This window comes from Amblyomma maculatum, chromosome 2 (assembly GCF_055883805.1).
Source record: "Amblyomma maculatum isolate TAMU_Amacu chromosome 2, ASM5588380v1, whole genome shotgun sequence".
NCBI lineage: Eukaryota > Metazoa > Arthropoda > Arachnida > Ixodida > Ixodidae > Amblyomma > Amblyomma maculatum.
In genome coordinates, this window is record NC_139345.1 from 91,824,409 (window position 1) to 91,845,794 (window position 21,386).

The window sequence follows — 21,386 nt, forward strand, 5'->3', positions numbered from 1 at the left end:
CCCTATGGACCATGTCACGCCACGCTTTCCGGTCTCTCACTATCTTCTTAACATCACATAGCTTCATCTGCAATGCTTCGAGAATGCCATCTAACCATCGCGTTCGCTGCCTACCCCTTCTCCGGCGACCCTCAACCTTTCCCAACATCAAATCTTTCTCCAGCGACTCCTCTCTTCTCATCAGATGACCAAAGTAGCTGAGCTTTAACTTTAGAATTTGACCCTCCAATGAGCAGTCAGGGTTTATGGTCGACAATACCGACTGATTTGATCTTCTGGCAGTCCAAGGAACTCTTAAGAGTCTTCGCCAGCACCACAATTCAAACGCGTCAATTCTTCGGCGGTCAGCCTTTTTCACAGTCCAACTCTCGCATCCATACATCACAACTGGAAAGACCATAGCACGGGTTATACGGATCTTGGTTGGCAGACTAATGTCTCTGCTCTTTACTAGGCGGTCAAGGCTAACCATTGCTCTCTTTCCCAGAAGCAGGCGTCTCCTAATATCATAGCTGCAGTCTCCTTCCGAGGTAATCTTGGCGCCCAAGAACAGAAAATCTGTCACAGCTTCCACTTCTTGTCCATTGATGCTCCAGGACTTGATAGGGCAAGACGCCATGATCTTCGTCTTTTTAATGTTCAGTTTAAGCCCAAACTTCTCACTCTCTTCTTGTACGCGGATCAGAAGTCTCTTGAGTTCCACTTCACTTTCTGCCATTAAAGTGGTATCATCCGCATATCTAAGGTTGTTGATACGTTTTCCAGCAATCTTCACTCCAGCTGAAGACTCGTCCAGACCGGCCTTCCTCATGATGCACTCTGCATATAGGTTAAATAGGCAGGGCGACAGTATGCAGCCTTGCCTCACTCCTTTCTCGATCGGAAACCAATCAGTAAGACCATGCCCAGTTCTGACTGTGGCCTCTTGCCCTTCATACAGGTTCCTGAGGAGACAAATGAGGTGAATTGGAACTCCCATCTCTTGGAGAGCTTGCCACAATCTGCTGTGATCTACGCAGTCAAACGCTTTCGCATAATCAATAAAGCAGAAGTAGATGGGTTTCTGGAACTCTCTTGCTTTTTCCATGATCAAGCGAAGGTTAGCAATTTGGTCTCTAGTTCCTCTGCCCTTGCGAAACCCAGCTTGCACGTCCGGAAGCTCCCGATCCACATACTGCTGCAGCCTACCTTGGAGGATTTTCAACATCACCTTGCTAGCATGCGAAATAAGCGCGATCGTGCGGTAGTTGGAACAATCTTTGGCACTGCCTTTCTTTGGAATGGGGATGTAAACTGACCTCCTCCAATCCTGTGGCCACTGCAGGGTTGCCCAAATCTTTTGACATAATGTATGCAGTGTGTTAACAGCGTCGTGGTTGAGGTTTTGAAGCAACTCAGCTGGAATACCATCAATTCCGCTAGCTTTGTTCTTAGCAAGGCTGGCTAAGGCCCATTCAACTTCACTCTTCAGGATGCCCGGCTCGAGATCAGTAATCACAACCGTCCTATGCTGGGTTTGCAAGAAGACTAATTTACTTGTCAGCATATCTTTAAATCTAGAACTTTTGTGCGAGAAAATTGATTTGAGGGAAAGAAATATTTGTTGCGTGTTTATATCTTTAGTAGAGCAGATTCCTAGAAATTCATGAATGACGCACAATTTTTCTAAAATAACGATACTAATTTCAAGGTAGACTAATATTATTGTAGAAAATAATAAGACCTAAAAACATTTTTAAGGTTAAACTTGCCGGCTGTATATTTGAATGCCTGCACAATAGTATTCAGCGATAATGGCGCCATAACACCTCGATTTAAGATAACATAATCTCTCGACGGCAATCGAGTTTGCCGTGCAACAATAGCACAACTGCTCCGAGCTTCGCCAAGAATGAGAATCTCGAAGGTTGACGGTTCAATAATTTTCAAAATTGGCCTAATGACAGGGATATTAGTCTAGAAGAATTCTTCCAAAAGTTTTTTTTAGCGCTGACAGCACTTGTCCCTTTTCTACTTATTTTTATTTGTTAGTGCACCAAATGAGCAAAGTTACCGTCACCTAGACAGATTTTCTGTGCCTTGAGGTTGTGGTTACCTGTGTTTTGTTCAGTTTACGCCCTGTCTACGACTATTTATCCAAATGATGGGTTTTACCTGTGCCAAGGTGGTCATTTGAAGCCTTTCACTTAAACGTGTATAGAAACAAATTTCAGCTGTTGTATTTTTGCCCAGCGCTGTGCACTCGTGTTCAATAAAAACCCAGGTCCAGTTAGTGGGTATTAGTCAGTCATAGTCGTCAGTATCTATATATTATACGAGACCATGATGTCATTGTTTTATTTTGACGCTCTTTCTGTTTACTTTCAACCCATTGAATATCTTACTGCAAACACAGCTACTTTTTATATCGCATACAGCTTTCTGATGAACTCGAGCACCCTTCAATAGCTCCCTCTTCCTTTCATTATGTCCATATGAAAATGAAAATGTATACGTTTTGTTGGGCTAAAGTGAATTGAATAAACTTGTGTGAATTTCATTGTTTTGGCGACAGTGCTTCTCCAGTGTGGGAAAGCAAGGAAATCTGCGCCAAGTTCTGACTTCTATTAATTTTTTGATTCCCTCGCTTCATTTTATATGTGGTTTAGTAATTAGAGCAACACCTGTATTGCAAGTGAGTAGCTTGTATGATGTGAAACTGTATTTATACTGCGGTAATGCTTGCGCGTACGTACATTCAAATACCGTAGCTTGTAAAAGTGTGTTCATCTCGCGGGCACAATAAAATTTTTTAAACGGGGTTTTTACTACGGGGTATGAGAACTTACGGAGCTTCTCCCAAACGCACACCCCTGGAAAAGCCGAGCGCCAGGCCGGGGGACGCTTGTACCCATTTTTACCGGTGGGTGTCCGGCGGTGGGTTTCGAACTAGCCACCTCCCGCAGCCGAGCACGATCGCACTTATTTCGCATGCTAGCAAGGTGATATTGAAAATCCTCCAAGGCAGGCTGCAGCAGTATGTGGATCGGGAGCTTCCGGACGTGCAAGCTTGGTTTCGCAAGGGCAGAGGAACTAGAGACCAAATTGCCAACCTTCGCTGGATCATGGAAAAAGCAAGAGAATTCCAGAAACCCATCTACTTCTGCTTTATTGATTATGCGAAAGCGTTCGACTGCGTTGATCACAGCAGATTGTGGCAAGCTCTCCAAGAGATGGGAGTTCCAATTCACCTCATCTGTCACCTCAGGAACCTGTATGAAGGGCAAGAGGTCACAGTCAGAACTGGGCGTGGTCTTACTGATTGGTTTCCGATTGAGAAAGGAGTGAGGCAAGGCTGCATACTGCCGTCCTGCCTATTTAACCTATATGCAGAGTGCATCATGAGGAAGGCCGGTCCGGACGAGTCTTCAGTTGGAGTGAAGATTGCTGGAAAACGTATCAGCAACCTTAGATATGCGGATGATACCACTTTAATGGCAGAAATTGAAGTGGAACTCAAGAGACTTCTGATGCGCGTACAAGAAGAGAGTGAGAAGTTTGGGCTTAAACTGAACATTAAAAAGACAAAGATCATGGCGTCTTGCCCTATCAAGTGCTGGAGCATCAATGGACAAGAAGTGGAAGCTGTGACAGATTTTCTCTTCTTGGGCTCCAAGATTACCTCGGAAGGAGACTGCAGCCATGAAATTAGGAGACGCCTGCTTCTGGGAAAGAGAGCAATGGTTAGCCTTGACCGCCTAGTAAAGAGCGGAGACATTAGTCTGCCAACCAAGATCCGTATAACTCGTGCTATGGTCTTTCCAGTTGTGATGTATGGATGCGAGAGTTGGACTGTGAAAAACGCTAACCGCCGAAGAATTGACGCGTTTGAATTGTGGGGCTGGCGAAGACTCTTGAGAGTTCCTTGGACCGCCAGAAGTTCAAATCAGTCGATATTGTCGACCATAAACCCGGACTGCTCATTGGAGGGTCAAATTCTAAAGTTAAAGCGCAGCTACTTTGGTCATCTGATGAGAAGAGAGGAGTCGCTGGAGAAAGATTGGATGTTGGGAAAGGTTGAGGGTCGCCGGAGAAGGGGTAGGCAGCGAACGCGATGGTTAGATGGCATCCTCGAGGCACTGCAGATGAATTTATGTGATGTTAGGAAGATGGTGGGAGACCGGAAAGCGTGGCGTGACATGGTCCTAAGGGTCACGAAGAGTCGGACACGACTGAACGACTGAACTGATTGACTGATGAGAACTTTGGCAAAAGTAAAAGCTTGGAAACATCCGTTTAAAGTTGTGCTAAGGTGCCTTAATGGAAGTTTCCGGAAATTTGAGATACATATTCAGAGTTTCATTTCGAATGTTGTCCGAAATTTTTCCACATATCCGCAGGAAATTTGTTATCTCCTCACTTTCCTCCGCATCTTCTCCCTAACTTTCGTCTGACGTGGCAAGGTTTGTGTCGGCAGTGCCATCTTTAGAGCTCCAATGAATCTCCTAGATCGCCAGCTTACCCACCCGAAACTAAGGGGAAAAGGACGCCGATTTCGCACTGCCAGATGCTGGCGGTTGTAAGTTTTTAAAACGAAAGCCATTAATGCCTCATGCTGTCGTGGACAAAATGTGTCCTGCTTTTGCGGCGGCTCTGATTGGCCGAAGTGGGACGACGTCATAGAGGTGTCGACCAATCGCAGGCTACAGTATGCGCGAATGCGTGCCTTATAAGGCCATATGCCAATCAATGTTCAATAACTAAATAAGGATTAATAATTAATCAGTTTATTCAATTACTGAGCAATGACCAGTAAAGCTATTCATTAATTAACTTAGCAATGACTAATAATGGAACTTCATTTACCAACCTATAAATATTTAAAAAAATAATTTTGTCTGGTTAATTAATACTAATTAGCGCCTGTTGCGTATCTGAATGCGACACTTAGGCTTTCGCCTTTCACTACTGTAGTCGGTATACAGTAGTAATTTTTGCGACAGAATATATCCTATATAAAATTGTGTGCAGATCTGTACATCATATTATGGACTATATTGCCGTTCTGTAGAAATCATGTTGAGGTCTGTAAGGAGTTTATAGATTGTCTAAAAGAAAGTGCTTAGAAAGCTTTACTTCTACCTCAACAAAAACTTACCTTACATACCTTGAAAAAATTTTATTTTTATTTCTGTTTTACCGTTTTTTTTTTCATTACCAGTGATGGGCGTTAACCATTGTTGCAAGGTATACGCACGTGTGCTGTTGCTTAATGAGCGGACGTTTTTTTTTCGTCGTACGATTCCATTCAGTTGGAAGTTGCAACTATGTCCTGTGCTCGTCTTACTAGTAATGTCAAAACGATACTTTTTTGTTGAGCGAACGTCTGATCATCTAGCCCCACAGCGTGCTTTGTTAATTTTCTATTGTCAATAGACCGTCTGTAACAAAACATTGCGAGAAGTGCACGACCACTAACCTTTGGAGAGCTTATCGGCAAGGACTGAAACGTGTACAAAGTCATTATTTGTCTAAATGAAATTTTGTTTGGGTATACTGATGGCAGATATGTTCTTAACCGGACGGCTCTCCGCTTCACCACAAGCGTACTAGCATTAGTAGTAACAATAGTGAAGCTTCAATAAGCAACAAAAAAGGCCTCTGCCTGTGGCGCTTTCGCATAACTGACGCTGTAAGAATAACGAGGAAGGCTGGTTTGTGCATAATTGAAACATTTGTTGCCATTAGTGCTGAAGAGGAATGGTAGTGCACCTCAGCCCGCCTGAGCTCTATCAGAGCCCGTCCCATCGCCCCCTGTCTTCAGAACCACAACACCTCCTCCCTGTTCAGTTCTTTCTTAGAAAGGACGAAATGCATCGCACGTGCTAGCTGGCTCAAAAAAGATGTACGAGTAATGCCAGAAGATAGAAAAGAACTTAACGGTTTCTACTACTTTCCTCACCATATCTTGGAATTAATCTTGTCTCAAGCATTAGACTTCTTGTAGCACTGCTGATACTTGCTAGGGCCACACCTTAACCTCGATGGCCGCAAATTAGGTGAGTATCAGTAGGTAGTAAGTGCGCACATTAAGCTAAAAAAATGCGGGCTGATTTAATTCTTCCAATTCTTCAGCTCAATTCAATAAATAATTCCTTAGTATCCTAGTGTGTGGTTGCATCAACTATATTAGAATATAAAGTGAAATATGGCTACGTTCGGATATAGAGCCCAGGAAACCAAAGAAGGCCTCCCAAATATTGGCAGCAGATTCATGCAGATTCATGCAGATTCATGCAAAAGAACAGGCAGAGTAACTTCCTCACGTGGTATGATGTCCTCCGTTGTGTTCTCAAACAGCGCCCTTCATCCAACCGGCGTTATGTGATTGTTTTTATCTTAAATTTCCTAATCAGTTACCTTCATGACCACACTACTACTCCAAAGTGAACAACAGAAAAAATTATACATGCCTTTCTCTCTATCCGTGGCTGCTAGCTCTCTTCGCATGTAGCTAATAACAAATCTTCTCATTTTTCTTTGAATTATTTGCTGATGAGATTAACGATGGGCTTTAAACCTGCCAGTCCCAATGCTTTCATAGGTAGGTTGAGAGGGTTACCACGCACCTACCACCTGCCCCGTTATAATATATTTTATGTTCTACTTGTGGTATCACGGCCGAGTCCACCACTGTGCAGAAAGGTGGCGCTGGCGAACACCCTCAAAGATACGCTATAACTTGAATACATAAAGTAGCAGAGGTTTGAACAACCATCTTCGAAGCTCAGTCGGCAGAGCACCAGAAGCGATATTTAGAACTCGTGGATTCAGATACCAGTAGCTGCATGTGGTTGCTTTTTCCTCTACCTACAAGTCATTTATTTCCTCAATCATTCCGTTATTTCTAATTGCCCAACACCAAAACATTGCACTATGCTTTCCTTGGTATTATTCGCTGTTGACTCCCTTTGTTTGAAACTACATTTAGATACGTTTGTAATCCCAATACTTACTAACGCGCCGAGAGTTGTGATTACGAAAAGCCCAGGCACTATTCAGGTTACTTTGTCCAACCTGTTCGAACTGTGCGCAGCAAAATGCTCCACGAGATCAAAGGCTGCTAGTTTACCTGCCAACTGACAGCGGAGCGTGGGAAGTTCGGAGTACATATAACATTATGTGAATTGTGCACGTTTTTAGTCCTCAGTTGGGCTGACGTGTGAAGAAAATGACTCCGCTTTAACAAAATCTCCTGCTTTCCGTGAACTCTTCAAGAGACAACCTTCCTGAAAGGGCATTTTGAGGAGTTTACTTATAGTAATTTTGAGAAGCAGGAAAGGTTGCATAAGATCAACTGAGGAAGGAGGAAATAAACAAAAAGATACATTTTATTTTCCTCGAGGACCCGAGCAGCATGGGTCAGTCAGAGAACACAATTTGTGTTTCTCGAGGCTCAAGGTCTAGTACTGCTGCCTTTTGCCAAGCAAACGTTGTGAAAAATTGGTCAGTTACTCCAATTCCCAATTCGCTTAGTTATTTTTATTGGCTTAACTTTCTGGCAATCATGCATCCGAAAAAGTAAAGAAAAAAAATATTGCTGTCGTGCGCCAGTATTTAAGAAGAACAATAAGGTATCCTCAAATTGTACGCCTGTGTTCTTTGTTAGAAGAGGCATAATATAAGCACATTACACCCCCCCCCCCCCCCCACCCCTCTCTCTTTTCGGCTACAATGCATTTCTATGTACTGGAAAAGCCACCTATTTAACCGGAGTACACGGGAAGCCGAGGACCTAAATTAACGCGCATTAAGACCTTTGATAAGTTTAGTGCACTGTCAGTATTATAAGCGTGTACATACCGCTATTTCTCTCGCCAGTACAATTAGCCAGTACAACTTCGTAGCATCGATTGCTTTTCCTTTTTGACTGCAGACGGCCAGGGTGCGATCGCCCTTGTCAAACAGCCTCTACAGGCAACCGCCCAGAAAACAACTGTAGATGTAGAAAATGGAAAGTGTCACCAGAAAGTACTGCAAATGGCTGCTGTTGCATCCACTTCACTCGCGTTGAATATTTTTTTTTGACATTTTCTTCTTCTGCTTCTATAAGTAATCGTTCACATTCGTGAAGGGTTGCTTCTTTCTTGTGCTCTTTTGATGATGTTAAAAATTCGCTGGAGGCGCTTAGATACCTTTTATGTACGGCAATACAGAAACCCTTGTGCGACATATTGTACTCTTTTGCCGCCTTTGACCATCTGTGTTTCTTCTTTTTTTTTTTGACGAACATTTACCCCAATTATAGGTCTTGCAGTGATATTAACCACAAATTACGCTTAATTAGGAGCTTTTTAATTCTAATTCAGCACAAATACGGCGTTTTTCCCTCACTTTGTGAGAATAAACACTGCCTTGACTTCTTTCTGCCGGATGGGATGTCATCACCAAAGTTCTTCCCTGATGTTCTCAAATTATAGATCCTTCGGTGATCCCAAAAATAATTGCACGTTCTTAATCTACTTCTACACATATCCGGAGATTCTAGCTCATTTGATGTTTTTTGACTAATTTAACATCCGTATTGTTTTCATGTCTCCTGACTATATCCACGCAAGCTTTATTTCAACTCAAATTTGACATCTGTTGCTCTAATTATTTAACTCATTATTGTACAGTAGAGAAGCGTGGCTTCTAGGTTCATTTTTTTCTCCTCTATCTCATGCAATTATTTTTTTTTCTCCTATATTTATTCGTTCAAGCGCTAGCAGGGGGGGGGGGGGGGGGGGGGAGGACACCTTGTTTGAAAGCACAGTTTCTGTGCTCGCCAATGAGTCTGGAAATGCTTTTGCGTAACAATGGGTCTAGGACTACTTCCTTGCCCGGATGCCAGACGAGGCTTGCTGTTGCTTAGCTGCGTTGATCAATGGAGGTCTACCCCGATGCGGCTTTTTCGGCTGGATCTTTGTACTGCCGAGACTGGAATGGAGCTAGAGCAAAAACGAGCATCGCGCATCGCGCACTGCGCAACTAGAACACAAGCATTTGCTTCATCTTGCTTTTTTTTACAATTTTACTGTTTAGCCTCGTCCGTACTGTTATGCTGCTGATATCATTACACTATCGATATTCCACTGACTCTGTGTGAAAACGGCGCAAATAAAGACCCGAAGACACAGAGAAAAAAAACAACACAGACAGGAGAACAGCACAGAGCGTTCCTGTCCGTGTTGTTGTTCTCTGTGTCTTCGTGTCTTTATGTGCGCCGTATTAACATGAATCTTTACTAATTGGCCCAGATTTCTACTTTACTGAACTCCACTGACTCGGCGCGTTCCAAACATCCATAACAGGCTTTTCTTCATTAAATGCATCGACTTTTCTTAGCTTCTATAACGACACAATTTACGCAGAAGTATCTCCTAGCTACTTTTGCGGGACATCAAATCATCAAATCCTAATATCCTTATGTAACGATATAAAAGAAGGGCACGTTAACTTTAATGCTATACCCTGGACAAAAGCATCTTAGCTGCAACAATGTGGTTTCCAGTAAAGCTTATTACACGCAGAAATTATGGGCTTCCGCAACACATTACTCAAGGAATAACCAAGATTAGATTATGCAAATTCCATGGCGCCATTCAAACGCGTTGTCCAGAAAATTTTCATCGTCTTTGACAACAGAGAAGGGCTTGAAGATAAGATCTGAGCTCCCTTACTATTAAAATGGCCATTTTGCAATATTCGTTTCTTCTACATAGAATGAAGGATCCAAGAAGTACCGTATTTCTGTTCCCATATGAGGACAGCAACACTGTCAGAATGTGTGAAGCCAGGCAATCACTCTCTCGTTTTAAAGTGCGAAGTCATGTGCTCATCACAGAACGCCCTTATTAGCTGGTTATTCAATCCCTCATGTTAACCCGAAACAAACCCTTTAAAGCGAATTTTAAATTCAGCGCACGGAACCAGAAAAAGGGCCAATATGGAATGCTCTTAATATCACTTCAACCTAACACATTCGTTGCCTTATAAAGCTACAAGAAGAGACACTTGTGGTCGCCACAACGACGGAGGGACTAACAGCCGTTGCGGTATAGTACCTATAGCGTTGTATAATTGCAAAAACCGATACTATTGCTCACTGCCAATTTATAAATGCTTACAGTAAATGGACGCCGAATTGAGAAAGGTGTAATGTGGAGTATTGGGATTTAAATAAAAGAAACCTGCTGAACACAAGTCTCCCGTTTCGGTGTATCTGCCAAGGCTGCTATTATCCTACACGAGAGCAGTATTTATAGCTCAACAAGAATATCCTTTAAAAAGTACGGTCGTGGGGACCTCTCTTTATAAAGAAATACCTGCTTGCACGTACGCACGACATAAAGTATGCATCGGCAAGAGCGTTCATGCAGATTGGTCAGTCGCTGCCGTTTATCTAACCGGATAAAATAATACAAGCAGCGTGACATTTTGCAGCCATCCGATGTTTCCACAGTTGAAACTTTGGTACAAAACATGAATTGTGTGACCTCGCCTAGAGAAAGAGCAATATGGAAGAAGGCAGTCTTACCTTAAAGTTTATTGTCCGCTTTAGGCACCCGTCTAAGAGCCGAAGACCAGATATTTTAAGGTATCTTACCTCTGAGAAACCCCGTTTAGAGAGATGGTATGTGAAGCTTAAAGAACATTATTGCTTGAACTGCCACTGCCTACCCTTCGGTTGAACTATTTTCTTTACCGCGACTGTGACACTTCGCCCCCGAACGCAAAGCAGCAAATTTTTTTCTTAAAAGAGTAATTAGTAGTACAGTTACAGACACCGTAATCAACCAATCCTTCTGTTTTTCTCTCCTCCAGTTTCGTCGAAGAGTTTTCCTGTTCCTACCTAACCGTCTAGCCAATGCCGTGTCTCCTTACGACAAAAATACCCTTCCTCCCTCCTCCGAGTTTAGCGGGAGGCGTGGTCTATAGGAAGGCCTCAGGAATGGTGCAGCAGACACAACGGCCTCGGAGCAGGGACACCACGTGCGCGGTAACGAAACGGGTGAGAGAGAAGCGCGCACCGAGCGGCTCGCACAATTAGTGGTCTCCGCCCGCCCAACAGTCAGAGGGACGAACCGGTGTAAGCCGTCCTTTCGACCTCACTATCTAGGATCGGCGGCCAGAGTAGAGGTCAGAGAAACTGGCTTTCAAAGGGGAGCATGAGATAGCTTTGGTTTCTAATTTTGCTGCTTAGCCGTGCGCGCATCGCTGTAGTATTTTGCGGAGATTATCTCCGATAATTGATCGATGCTTTGTGCTTGTTGGTTTAAAATGCCATATCCAGGTCAGTGACACTTTCAGGAATGGGTTTTCTCGCAAAGACGACACATTCTGAGTTGCATAAAAAAATGAATTTCTCTCAAGTATTTAGACACGTAAATGCGCACGACACTGAATAAACACGACACACGAATACACACGACGAGACAACATTTTTCTGACACGCAAGTATCGTAAACATAAAACACTCTTCTTCACCTAATTCATTGCTTGAACATGAAAACTCAATTTGAGCATCGTTTCAAACCACAGGAAAGACAACAGGCTCAATGCAGGTACACAGACTGCATTGGTGAGCTCTGGATATTTGTAATATACTTTACGAAGCATTATACCCTCGCTTCCACAAGACCCCTTTCAACACGTCGCGCACAGACATCACCGATGAGAAATTTGTTAATCCAGTTAGAAACTATAGATGATGAATGTACAACCGGCGAAAACACAATTCTAACACTGAGAATAACACAGCCATTTTGAAACATGATGCAAATACACAACGAAAGTTTTTCTCACTGCATTGAGCTACCTTAAAAGAAAGCATCCATATTCTAAAATGTAAATTGTAGGATTATGATAGGAGATAACAATTAAAATTTGCCTAGTAACGACCCCTCATAACAATATGAGATAGCTATTTACCAGGATCAGATGCAAGGTACAAATGATGTATAAAGGCTGTGGATTTCCTAGTAGCTACTGCTGTCGAAATGCACATGGATGCCGAGAGCATCATGCTGTGTGATCATTCTTTTCTTGATATTTTTGATACAATGGACGTGAAGTCGATACGAATTCACGTTTTTATTACAGTCATATACGGCACGTAAAGTGTAAATTATTACAAATTTTGCAAACTTATGATAAACCCCGAAGTGGACAAGCCGAATTCGCGAACCCCTGCGGACAAATTGATTAAGTAAACTCTTCACTCATCAATGTGGTTAAGTAGTCGACATCCGTTAGTGCTGCGCTTCTTTCACGACAAAAAGAGGAGAAACAATACAACACATATGAGTACCTTATGTGAAAATCTGCAAAAAGTTATATTATGAGTAGCAACTGACAACATAACGTCTCTATGTGAGCAATTCACATGTGCGCAAGAAATGATTTTTGTACCATATCCTGCCCTGTCAGCGCGTTCAAGCGCTGTTTGTATTAAAACCACTCGCGTAACATTTCACAAAGGTTTTGTAGACGCATTTCAATGAGCGTATAAGACGATGCTCATTGTTCGCTTACATAAAGAGTAATGTTTGAGGTTCACAAATGTTTTTGTTAACCTGTGAAGGGTAAGTCTATGTTGGACGCAGAGGTGGATTGCGCAGCAACGAAGGCATTATGTTGTTTATAGAGCTATAGTACGCGATTAATTCGCAAAAGTTAAGAACAAAATTATATTTGCTTTTCTGAGGGCAGTATTACTTGTCAAAATAGCTGCGCGATGTCACTGCTCCTTAAAGAACCCCAGGTGGTGGAACTTTTCCGGAGTCCTCCACTACGGCGTCTCTCATAGCCTGAGCCGCTTTGGGACGTTAAACCCCACAAACCAAACCAAAGTGGTACACATTTAAAGCCGGCCCTCTTTTTCATTAAAACCTTTATTCGAATCTCGGCCACGGCGGCCGCTTTCCCATGGAGGAGACAATCAATTAGGGCACCCGCGTGCTGTGTGATATTAGTGCACGTTAAAGGACCCCAGGTGATTGAAATTTCTACAGCCCTCCACTACGGTGTCTCTCATATCCCGAGTCGCTTTTGGACGTTAAACCCCGTAAACGGAAGCAAATATTTTAAATTACATTGATCGGCAATTATTTTGAAGTATCGAAAACCAAGAATCCTAATTTGTAAGCTTGTAGAGCGGGCTTTTCCACACTACCTATTATTCATCATGTCGCTGCAGCGTCTGATATTGACAGCAAAATCGTAATAATCTGTCAGGCGCTTATTAAAATTTTGCTGTCAATATCAGGCGTTGCGGCGACATGATAAAAATAGGTATCTCGAACCACCTTTGCAGGCTGAAGTGTTCGAAACTATTTTGCCCTAGAAGGAGCGCAGCGGGGTTTGCGGAGCCTCTTACAAGCGCACACCCCTGTAAGAGCCGGGCGCCAGGCCGGGGGAGGCTTGTACCCATTTCTACCGGTGAGTGTCCGGCGGCAGGTTTCGAACGAACACCTCCCGCAGCCGAGACGGACGCCCTAACCACTAGGCCACGACAACTTTTCAAATTAAGCATGGTTCGATCCCGACCGCCGTCAGGTGCGTTTCCATGTAGGCGAAACGAAGTGGCGTCCGTTTGGTGTGCGATGTTGTGCACGTTAAAGATCCCCAAGTGGTAGAAATTACTCCGGAGCCCTCCACTGCGGCACCACTTTCTGTCTTTCCGCTTTCACTCCCATCTTCCTCCCTTCCCTTACGGCGCAGTACAGGTGTCCGCAGAACAAGTGAGACAGATACTGCGACTTTTCTTTTCTGAGAATCAATCTAAACTTATATTTATTTATCTGTTTTGCATCATAAATGCACAATCAGCATACGTAATGGCACTGTAGAAATTTGGTTTGGTTTGGTTTGGTTTGTGGGGTTTAACGTCCCAAAGCGACTCAGGCTATGAGAGACGCCGTAGTGGAGGATTCCGAAATGTTCGACCACCTGAGGTTCTTTAACGTGCACTGGCATCGCACAGCACACGGGCACCTTGCTTTTCGCCTCCATCAAAAAGCTGTCGCTGAGGCCGGGATGCGATCCCGCGTCCTTGGGCACAGTAGTCGACGCCGTAATTACTGCACCACCCCGGCGGGTAATTCGAGTGGTGGCATTTCGAAAATATGCAATATTGGAAAGCAAAGTGAATGATCATTCAGATGGGTATGTCGGATGTTCCATATTTCGGACTACATTCCCTATTAAGAAAATCAAAATATGTAACTCTCCAATAATTTTGACGGCTTTCATCTTTGTGTGGCAACATCGCCCGATAAAATTAGGAATAAATTAGTTTATTAGTTATGTATAAACAAATATTAGCCTAATGTTTTGTATATATTAAATTATTGTGATGTGCGATTTGCTGCACAATCCAGCTGCACGGACCCCATAGGCGTATCTCTCATACCTCTTAAACGTTAAAAGGGTCCCCCTGTAAGGTCTGACAGTTAAATTGACCATTCGCGAGGACTTCACCTATTTAGCTAAACGGAAAAACCATCATGCCTTGGCGCAGTCCGATATGTAGGCTCTTTAAAATATTCTGCTTCAAAAGCAATATATGGCCGCAGCAAAAAAAAAAAAAAGTTCTAAGATACACCGGAAATCTCTTCCTGTTGCAGCCGTCTTCAAGTTCAATTTACGCACCATGAGATCACAGCTGGGTCCTTTCCGAATATGTACAGGTGTCATAATTCACCACAGTCACAGTGCGCGACTGACGATTCGAGAAATTCACAGTCATTATCGCCGTTTCCTTTTGGTCCTTTCTTTCTTCGGGGTTCGCAAACCTTCTCCCGAAACAGCCAAGTGGCTTGAGAAGGGAGTCCAAAACACTTGGTCCACCTCTCCGTTGCCTCTTCTCAAAGTAGAGGAAAATGTATGGGTTGATGGCGCTGTTGGAGGCCGATATGACGCCGAACAGGGCCACCACGTTGGCATCAAGGATGCCGGGGTTACCAAAGGCAAGGATGACCTCCTGGACCATGTAGGGTACGTTGGTCACCAAGAAAGCACCGAATACAGCGGCTGTCATTTTCAGTGTCTTCACCTGTGAAAAAGACATGAAACCAATGTTACACAAAAGAACTGGTTCCACACAGGAAAACATGCAGCATGGCTATAGAAATTGAACGAAAACAGTTGTATCGATTTCTGGACATTTACGTAGTTATTGCGGACAAAAATGAGAAACTATGACGTTCTGTGGGGATAGCGGCTTAACTCCAGCGTTTCTGTACTTTCTTCTTGTTCTCTTCCCATGTAGCTTCGCACACTTTTATCGATGAATGTATGAAACGGTCCGCTTCATTGCATTCTGCCTACTCATACATTTTGCTAGGAAGAGTAGTCTATGTTTCCAATAGGGGCAAATAAGAAAAACTGGAGGAGCTAAGCTTTACCCTCGGTCTGTTGCTCATTCAACGCTAGTTTATCTCTGCAGCATAGATGTAAAGTGTCTCGTACACGTCTGTAGAGGAGATTAGTCAAGAAACAGTATGTCTTCTTGATCCCGCAAAATGAGAATTGCCTATAGACTTGACAGAGCCTCACGTTTATGCAGAGCTCTAGAACTCCGTTCTGTCTTCATGAATTGTGGGGCGGCCAGTGTCACGCGTGTTTAAAAAAATAACCAACTGCAGATCACACACACACACACACACACACACACACACACACACACACACACACACACACACACACACACACACACACACACACACACACACACACACACACACACACACACACACACACACACACACACACACACACACACACACACACACACACACACACACACACACACACACACACACACACACACACACACACACACACGCACACACACACACACGCACGCACGCACACACACGCGCGCGCGCGCGCACGCACGCACACACACACACACACACACACACACACACACACACACACACACACACACACACACACACACACACACACACACACACACACACACACGCGCACACACACGCGCACACACACGCGCACGTGTTCAAATTCAACGGCACATACACGAGCTTCTTCTACACAAGAATGCTAAATTGGGCGAGTTGGTGCATTCGCATTTTAGGAAGCGTAGCGCAAAGGAAACGTAGCAGATGTGATAAACTCCGGCTTTGGGTGAATGGAAAGGACACGAAAAAGTCTAAGTGTTGCAGCATTAAAAGGAAACCAGTGGTTCTGCCGTACGTGCACCGTTTTAACGCGGTAGCATTAAGGAGCTCGTGTCGCAGAAAAACCGGTGTCGTCGGCGTCGTTGGCCGTGAGCGATAAATCCCGGCATGCACTTCATAAATAAAAAGCAACTTCCAAGGTGGGCTGGGTGGGAATCGAACCAAGGTCTCCGGAGTGTATGACGGAGACGCTACCACTCAGCCACGAGTTCGATGCTTGAAAGCGGTACAAAAGCGCTTCTAGTGAATGCGATGTTGCCTTAGAAACGTGCCGTAGAACGTTATACTACGGTGTATATCGGTAATTATGAGCATGTTACTTACAGAAGTCGCAGTTACACGAGTAGCGAAGTACGTTTCCGCTACATTTCTTCCGCTCTGCGCACATGCAGAGCCATCTTGCGGCAAACACAGAAGAAGCCCTCTTCGCAATGTGCGGCGCTGCCCCGACACGTGGCGCGCCACTCGCCCCTGACGTTTCGCCGTGCACCCTCACGGGTTGTAGAATCAAGCGTCTCTCCTTTCTTTAGATCACTATCTTTGCTCACCCGCTTCTCCACTTCGGGCCGCGCGGGTACCGGTGCGAGGATGCCCCAATACCCTTGCGTTTAATAAGTTTTCTCGACGAGGTGCAATAACGCTATCGCGTTCCACTCTTGAAGGCGAAGCTTAAGCGTCCTCCAAATTTTTTCACATGGCTTGCGGAATGTCGCCAATCGGTATGATGTAGGCACAGTAATGTCAGCCCCCACGAAATTGTCAGGTGTGTGTGCCTTGGTAAGAAGAAAGGCAGACGCGTTAAAAAGTGAGCATCGCTGCTATGTTAACCATAAATCTAGGTTTTTACAGTGCAGAACGCAGGTAATTTACAAAATTCCTCTTTCTTGTGATAAAATATTACATAGGGCAGACTGGCCGTTGTTTGAATATCCGGCTCTTCGAACATAGAAATTCTTTAACCCCTACATCACAAGACAATTTGCCTAAACATTGCACGAAGTGTAAATGCCGCCCCATTTTCGATAAAACTATCGTTCTTGGCACATCGCGCAATCAACGTACACGAGAAATTACAGAGGCATATCATAACATGAAAGGAGGGGATAAGTGTGTTAGCGAAGCTTCCATTAACTTAACAAAAGTAGAGTTTACATACCTTGAATCAGCGGTCAAGTAGTTTTTTCACCTGTTTTTTTTTGTGTATCTTTGCAGACTTGCCTTTTTTGCACATTTTTGTCAATCTTTTCAATTTCACCCCTTTATTACATGTATTTGATAATTTTTTGTACCCTATATATTCTGTTAGCTTTTCTAATAAAAAATCAGTTGTGAGTAAGCACTCGTGTGTGTTTCCTTTTTTTTTGCCCTTGTCTTCTTTGCGCTACGTTTCCTAAAATGCTTCTTCTACACTATGTTGATTTCATTCGCTAATCCCTAATTACTAGTCACTACTTACTAACCAATCCAACAACCAGCCACACTGTCCACGTGAACTGCGCCTACCACGCAATATTCTGGCAGCATACGACTCTTGCTTCTTCGAACTGGTCGCCATAAAAATAATACGTGTATATGCAAAAATAGTTTTTAAAGATGGCTAAAGACTTCTAGTATTTTCAGGTTAAGATACAGATTTCAGATAAAGGCTTTCTTGTGAAGGTCAATAAAATGTGACCCATCAGGTTTGACAATCTTGCGTATACACCTTTAGGAATGTGCCAAGTGACATGACTGAAGCTTCTTGCATGTTTTATGATTACAATGCAGATTTATCTTTGCCACCAGGAGGGATGCCATGGTATTTTTCACTTTCTCGTGATTTAATAAATTGCGCAAATAGAGCGCTGATGAAGAGCAGAAGATTCATTTAGGAATATGGTAAAAGGTAGACGAACGCGAACATGTCGCCCAGTTGGGAAGTTTTGGTTTTGTTTTTTTCCGCAGTTAAAAAGTGCGACGAATGTTTAAAGAAGTATTAGGTTGGTGCCCCGAGGGCTATATTTTTGGTACAAACTTAAAAAAGCCCGACATTTTAGGCGCTCAAGCTAAATCATGTCGTATAACATAAACCAGGAGGGACTGCCTTCCGCATCTGTCGATTAGTTTTCTCTAGTAAATTTCTGATGCTTCGTCCCGTCATAAGGAGTTTTTGATAATTCCTTTTAATCTTTTTCGTCACACATATTGCATAAGCCCTCAGAACAATAATGAATTACTAGCTAGACATATTTCTGCTCTTCATTCGCTCCTTCGCTGCCTGTTTCATTTCCACTTTTTGATGAACGCTTTAAAGGGAAGCCTCTTTCAAAAATGTGTCGGCTTTTCCGCTCATATTTTCTCTCCTCAAAATGATATAATCGTTTTACTCGCTACCCTGTAATAATGCCTTCACACCTGGTGTTTTTTAGCTGACTAAGACCGCTCCTTTATTGAAATACGTGGTAAGGCTCAATAAAATTGAGTTTAAAGATGACATACTTTTTCCCTATGATGACAAATAAAGAAAAGAGTGCATATAAATGGACAGATGAGCATGGCTTGGAACGCAAAATGGCTTCCTTGATGAACTGCCTCCGTATTTCAGCACTTGAAAGTGGAGAGTAAATGGTATTTGGGCCCGATTTTCTCGCCCCGCCATCCTCAATCGTCATCATGCCACTCTATCTGCCCCAATCCTCACTTCTTGATATCCAGACCTGTAAATCACGTTCTATATGAAGTCGAAGAAGTAATCTCTATATTTTTTGTAATCGAAAGCCACTTTTTGAAGCTTAAAGCTTTACTAGACTCGTCAACACCGCACTTCGCGTGAGCCGGAGCCCCAGATTTGCTAATTTGCGTATGCGCGAAACCGAGTGACGTCATGCATGGCGCAGGGGGCTGCCGTCGCAGCTGCCGCCGCTGACTCCGTCGCCTGCGCTTTCGCCGCTTCCGCGCGCTACTGCGCATGTGCGTCGCCGCTTCTACTCGCCATCGTTTGACCATTCGCCGCAGCCGTGCGCAGTGCGCATTTGTGCGCAGTGCGCAGTGCGCATTTACTATGCGCATGGCTGTTGACTCCATAAGCAAACTGAGTGGCTGGTAGCAGTGAAATGGGTTAATTTTCTTTCGGGCTGAAAAAAAAAACGCAGGTGGCAGCATTTCGCTAGCCTTTGTTCTATTTGCCCTTAGCGGTACCCTGCCTCTTGCTTTTGCGGAGTGGAACACTGTGGCTCTAGGCGGAGCGCTAGCCGTCCGCTTCACTACGGATTCGCCTAGGTTTACTCGCTATGCGCAGCGCTAAGAGCCATTGGCGCATTAAGTTTTCTCGTCTTGGCATTTTGTTCCTAGAGAGAGGGTTTGCAGCGGAACGGCATCGCATTAAACATAGCATCTGTATTTTTTTTTTATACAGCGTAGCGAGCGGATTGCCAGATATACATGTACAGCCTCCATGAAAACGCGACCGGATAAAAAATGGCCATTCGAACGAATTTAAACAAGATATCATGCTACAACTCCCTGTTATTTCTCCGTGTCAATATTTTACTACAGATTATACCTTCGTAAGCAACATTCCTTATGAAATAATGTGTTGAACGTATGCTCGTATATACATATATTTGTTATTATTGCGTGCATAGACATGGTTCTACCTGGGCATTTTTTGTGGTGTGTGAGACAATATTTTATATACGCGTATCTGTTATTAAGGACGGAAAAATAAAAGCCTATATGCTAATTTTCATCATTTTAGTCAAGATGGAGAACCAAAAAAATAGCACTGAAATTATAAAAACTCTGGTCTGTGTTCAAGGTAACTCCCTTCGAGTTTAAACATACTCAGTGTTTGTAGCTCAACAACCGCTACATCATTATTCTTGCTCATATTGAAATATATGCCAGTGCACAAGTAAATCAAAGTTTTTAAATGTATGTCTTGAAAGTACATAGTTTCTGAGCCCTAGGCTCTCTTTAGTGCTTTTCGCACCAAAGCGACAGGTTGCGCATATCACCTTGGAAACATTTGAAATTAGTCTCACCTTGGCTCGGGGAAGAGAAGAAATAGTTTGCTGTCCCATTTTTCCGCTCCTGGAGCTGTGCTTCCAGATGGCCCAAAGGATTCCAGTGTAGAACGTCACAAGCAGCATGAGGGGAGCCAGAAACACCATGAAGAACACGAAGCCCATGTAGATCTGCCGATGGTACAGAGGCGTGCTTCGTTCATAGAAGATAGACGCACAGAAGCACTTGCCAGGTGTCACTTCAACGCTGTGGAACACATACACGTTCGGCAGAGAGGGCATACATGAAGCGAGCCAAGTTAGGGCAGCTAATTTCCAAGGGTCCGGGCTTGGTGCCAGTGGAGTGGCAACGGCGATGTGCCTGTCGACCGCGATGGTAACCAGCATATAGGTAGATGAGACCAAAGCGAATGTCTGCAGGAACTTGAAGAAACGACAGAAGGCATCACCGGCGACCCACGCCCTACCCATGACCTCCCACACCACTTGTGACGTCATCGTGATGCAGGCCACAAGCAGGTCCGCTATAGCCAAATTAAGGAACAACACCCTTGCCTTAGACACGCGCTTGTGACGTCGACTGAAAAGAAGCCTCCAGCAGACGACAGCATTGCCACTGATTGAGGCTATTATCATGATAATAATGATGGCGATGCGAACTCTCCTGTGGTAGCGAGGCCCCAGGATGCTCCCCGGGCCATTAGTAGCAATGTCAGTGATGTTTCCATAGCTGGTCAAGGAGCAGGAGGTGTTTCTGAAAGAATCTTCCATCCCATCAGACTCTCTGTGCGAGGCAGTCATATTTTCAGAGGTGCGACTGGTCTCCTAAGCTTCATGTTCTCGTGTGTTTGACAAAAATACTTGGAGTGAAGGAATTCAATCGCAATAAGGTTCACGATAGTAGTTCGACCACTCTGTTCCGCTTCGCTCGATGAATTAAATGAGGACGTAAGAACTCACAATTGCCTAAGTAACGTTTCCACCAGCCATGTATCGTGCTCCAAAGGAAGCCCTGCAAAAGAAAAAGCCAGTAAAGAAGTGATGGGTTTCAGTTTCTAGTTCGCCTCCACATCTTTTACTTCCATGGTTTTATAGAAAGTCTCTTGGCGATGTGATTTTTTCAGCTGTGAATTAGCGTCATTATTTTTCCTGAAAA

General features: G+C 43.8%; 1 protein-coding gene across 1 annotated transcript; it reads right to left on the reverse strand.

Annotated features, from left to right (window-relative positions):
• Positions 1-14,606: 14,606 nt before the first annotated feature.
• LOC146199264 (putative G-protein coupled receptor 150) lies at positions 14,607-21,180 on the reverse strand. The gene is made up of 2 exons (XM_084592743.1): positions 20,249-21,180; positions 14,607-15,076 (listed from the first exon to the last, which is right to left on the reverse strand). Exons 1-2 carry the CDS (start codon positions 21,029-21,031, stop codon positions 14,681-14,683), a joined length of 1,179 nt encoding a protein of 392 aa, XP_084448869.1. The 5' UTR covers positions 21,032-21,180; the 3' UTR covers positions 14,607-14,680.
• Positions 21,181-21,386: the final 206 nt, after the last annotated feature.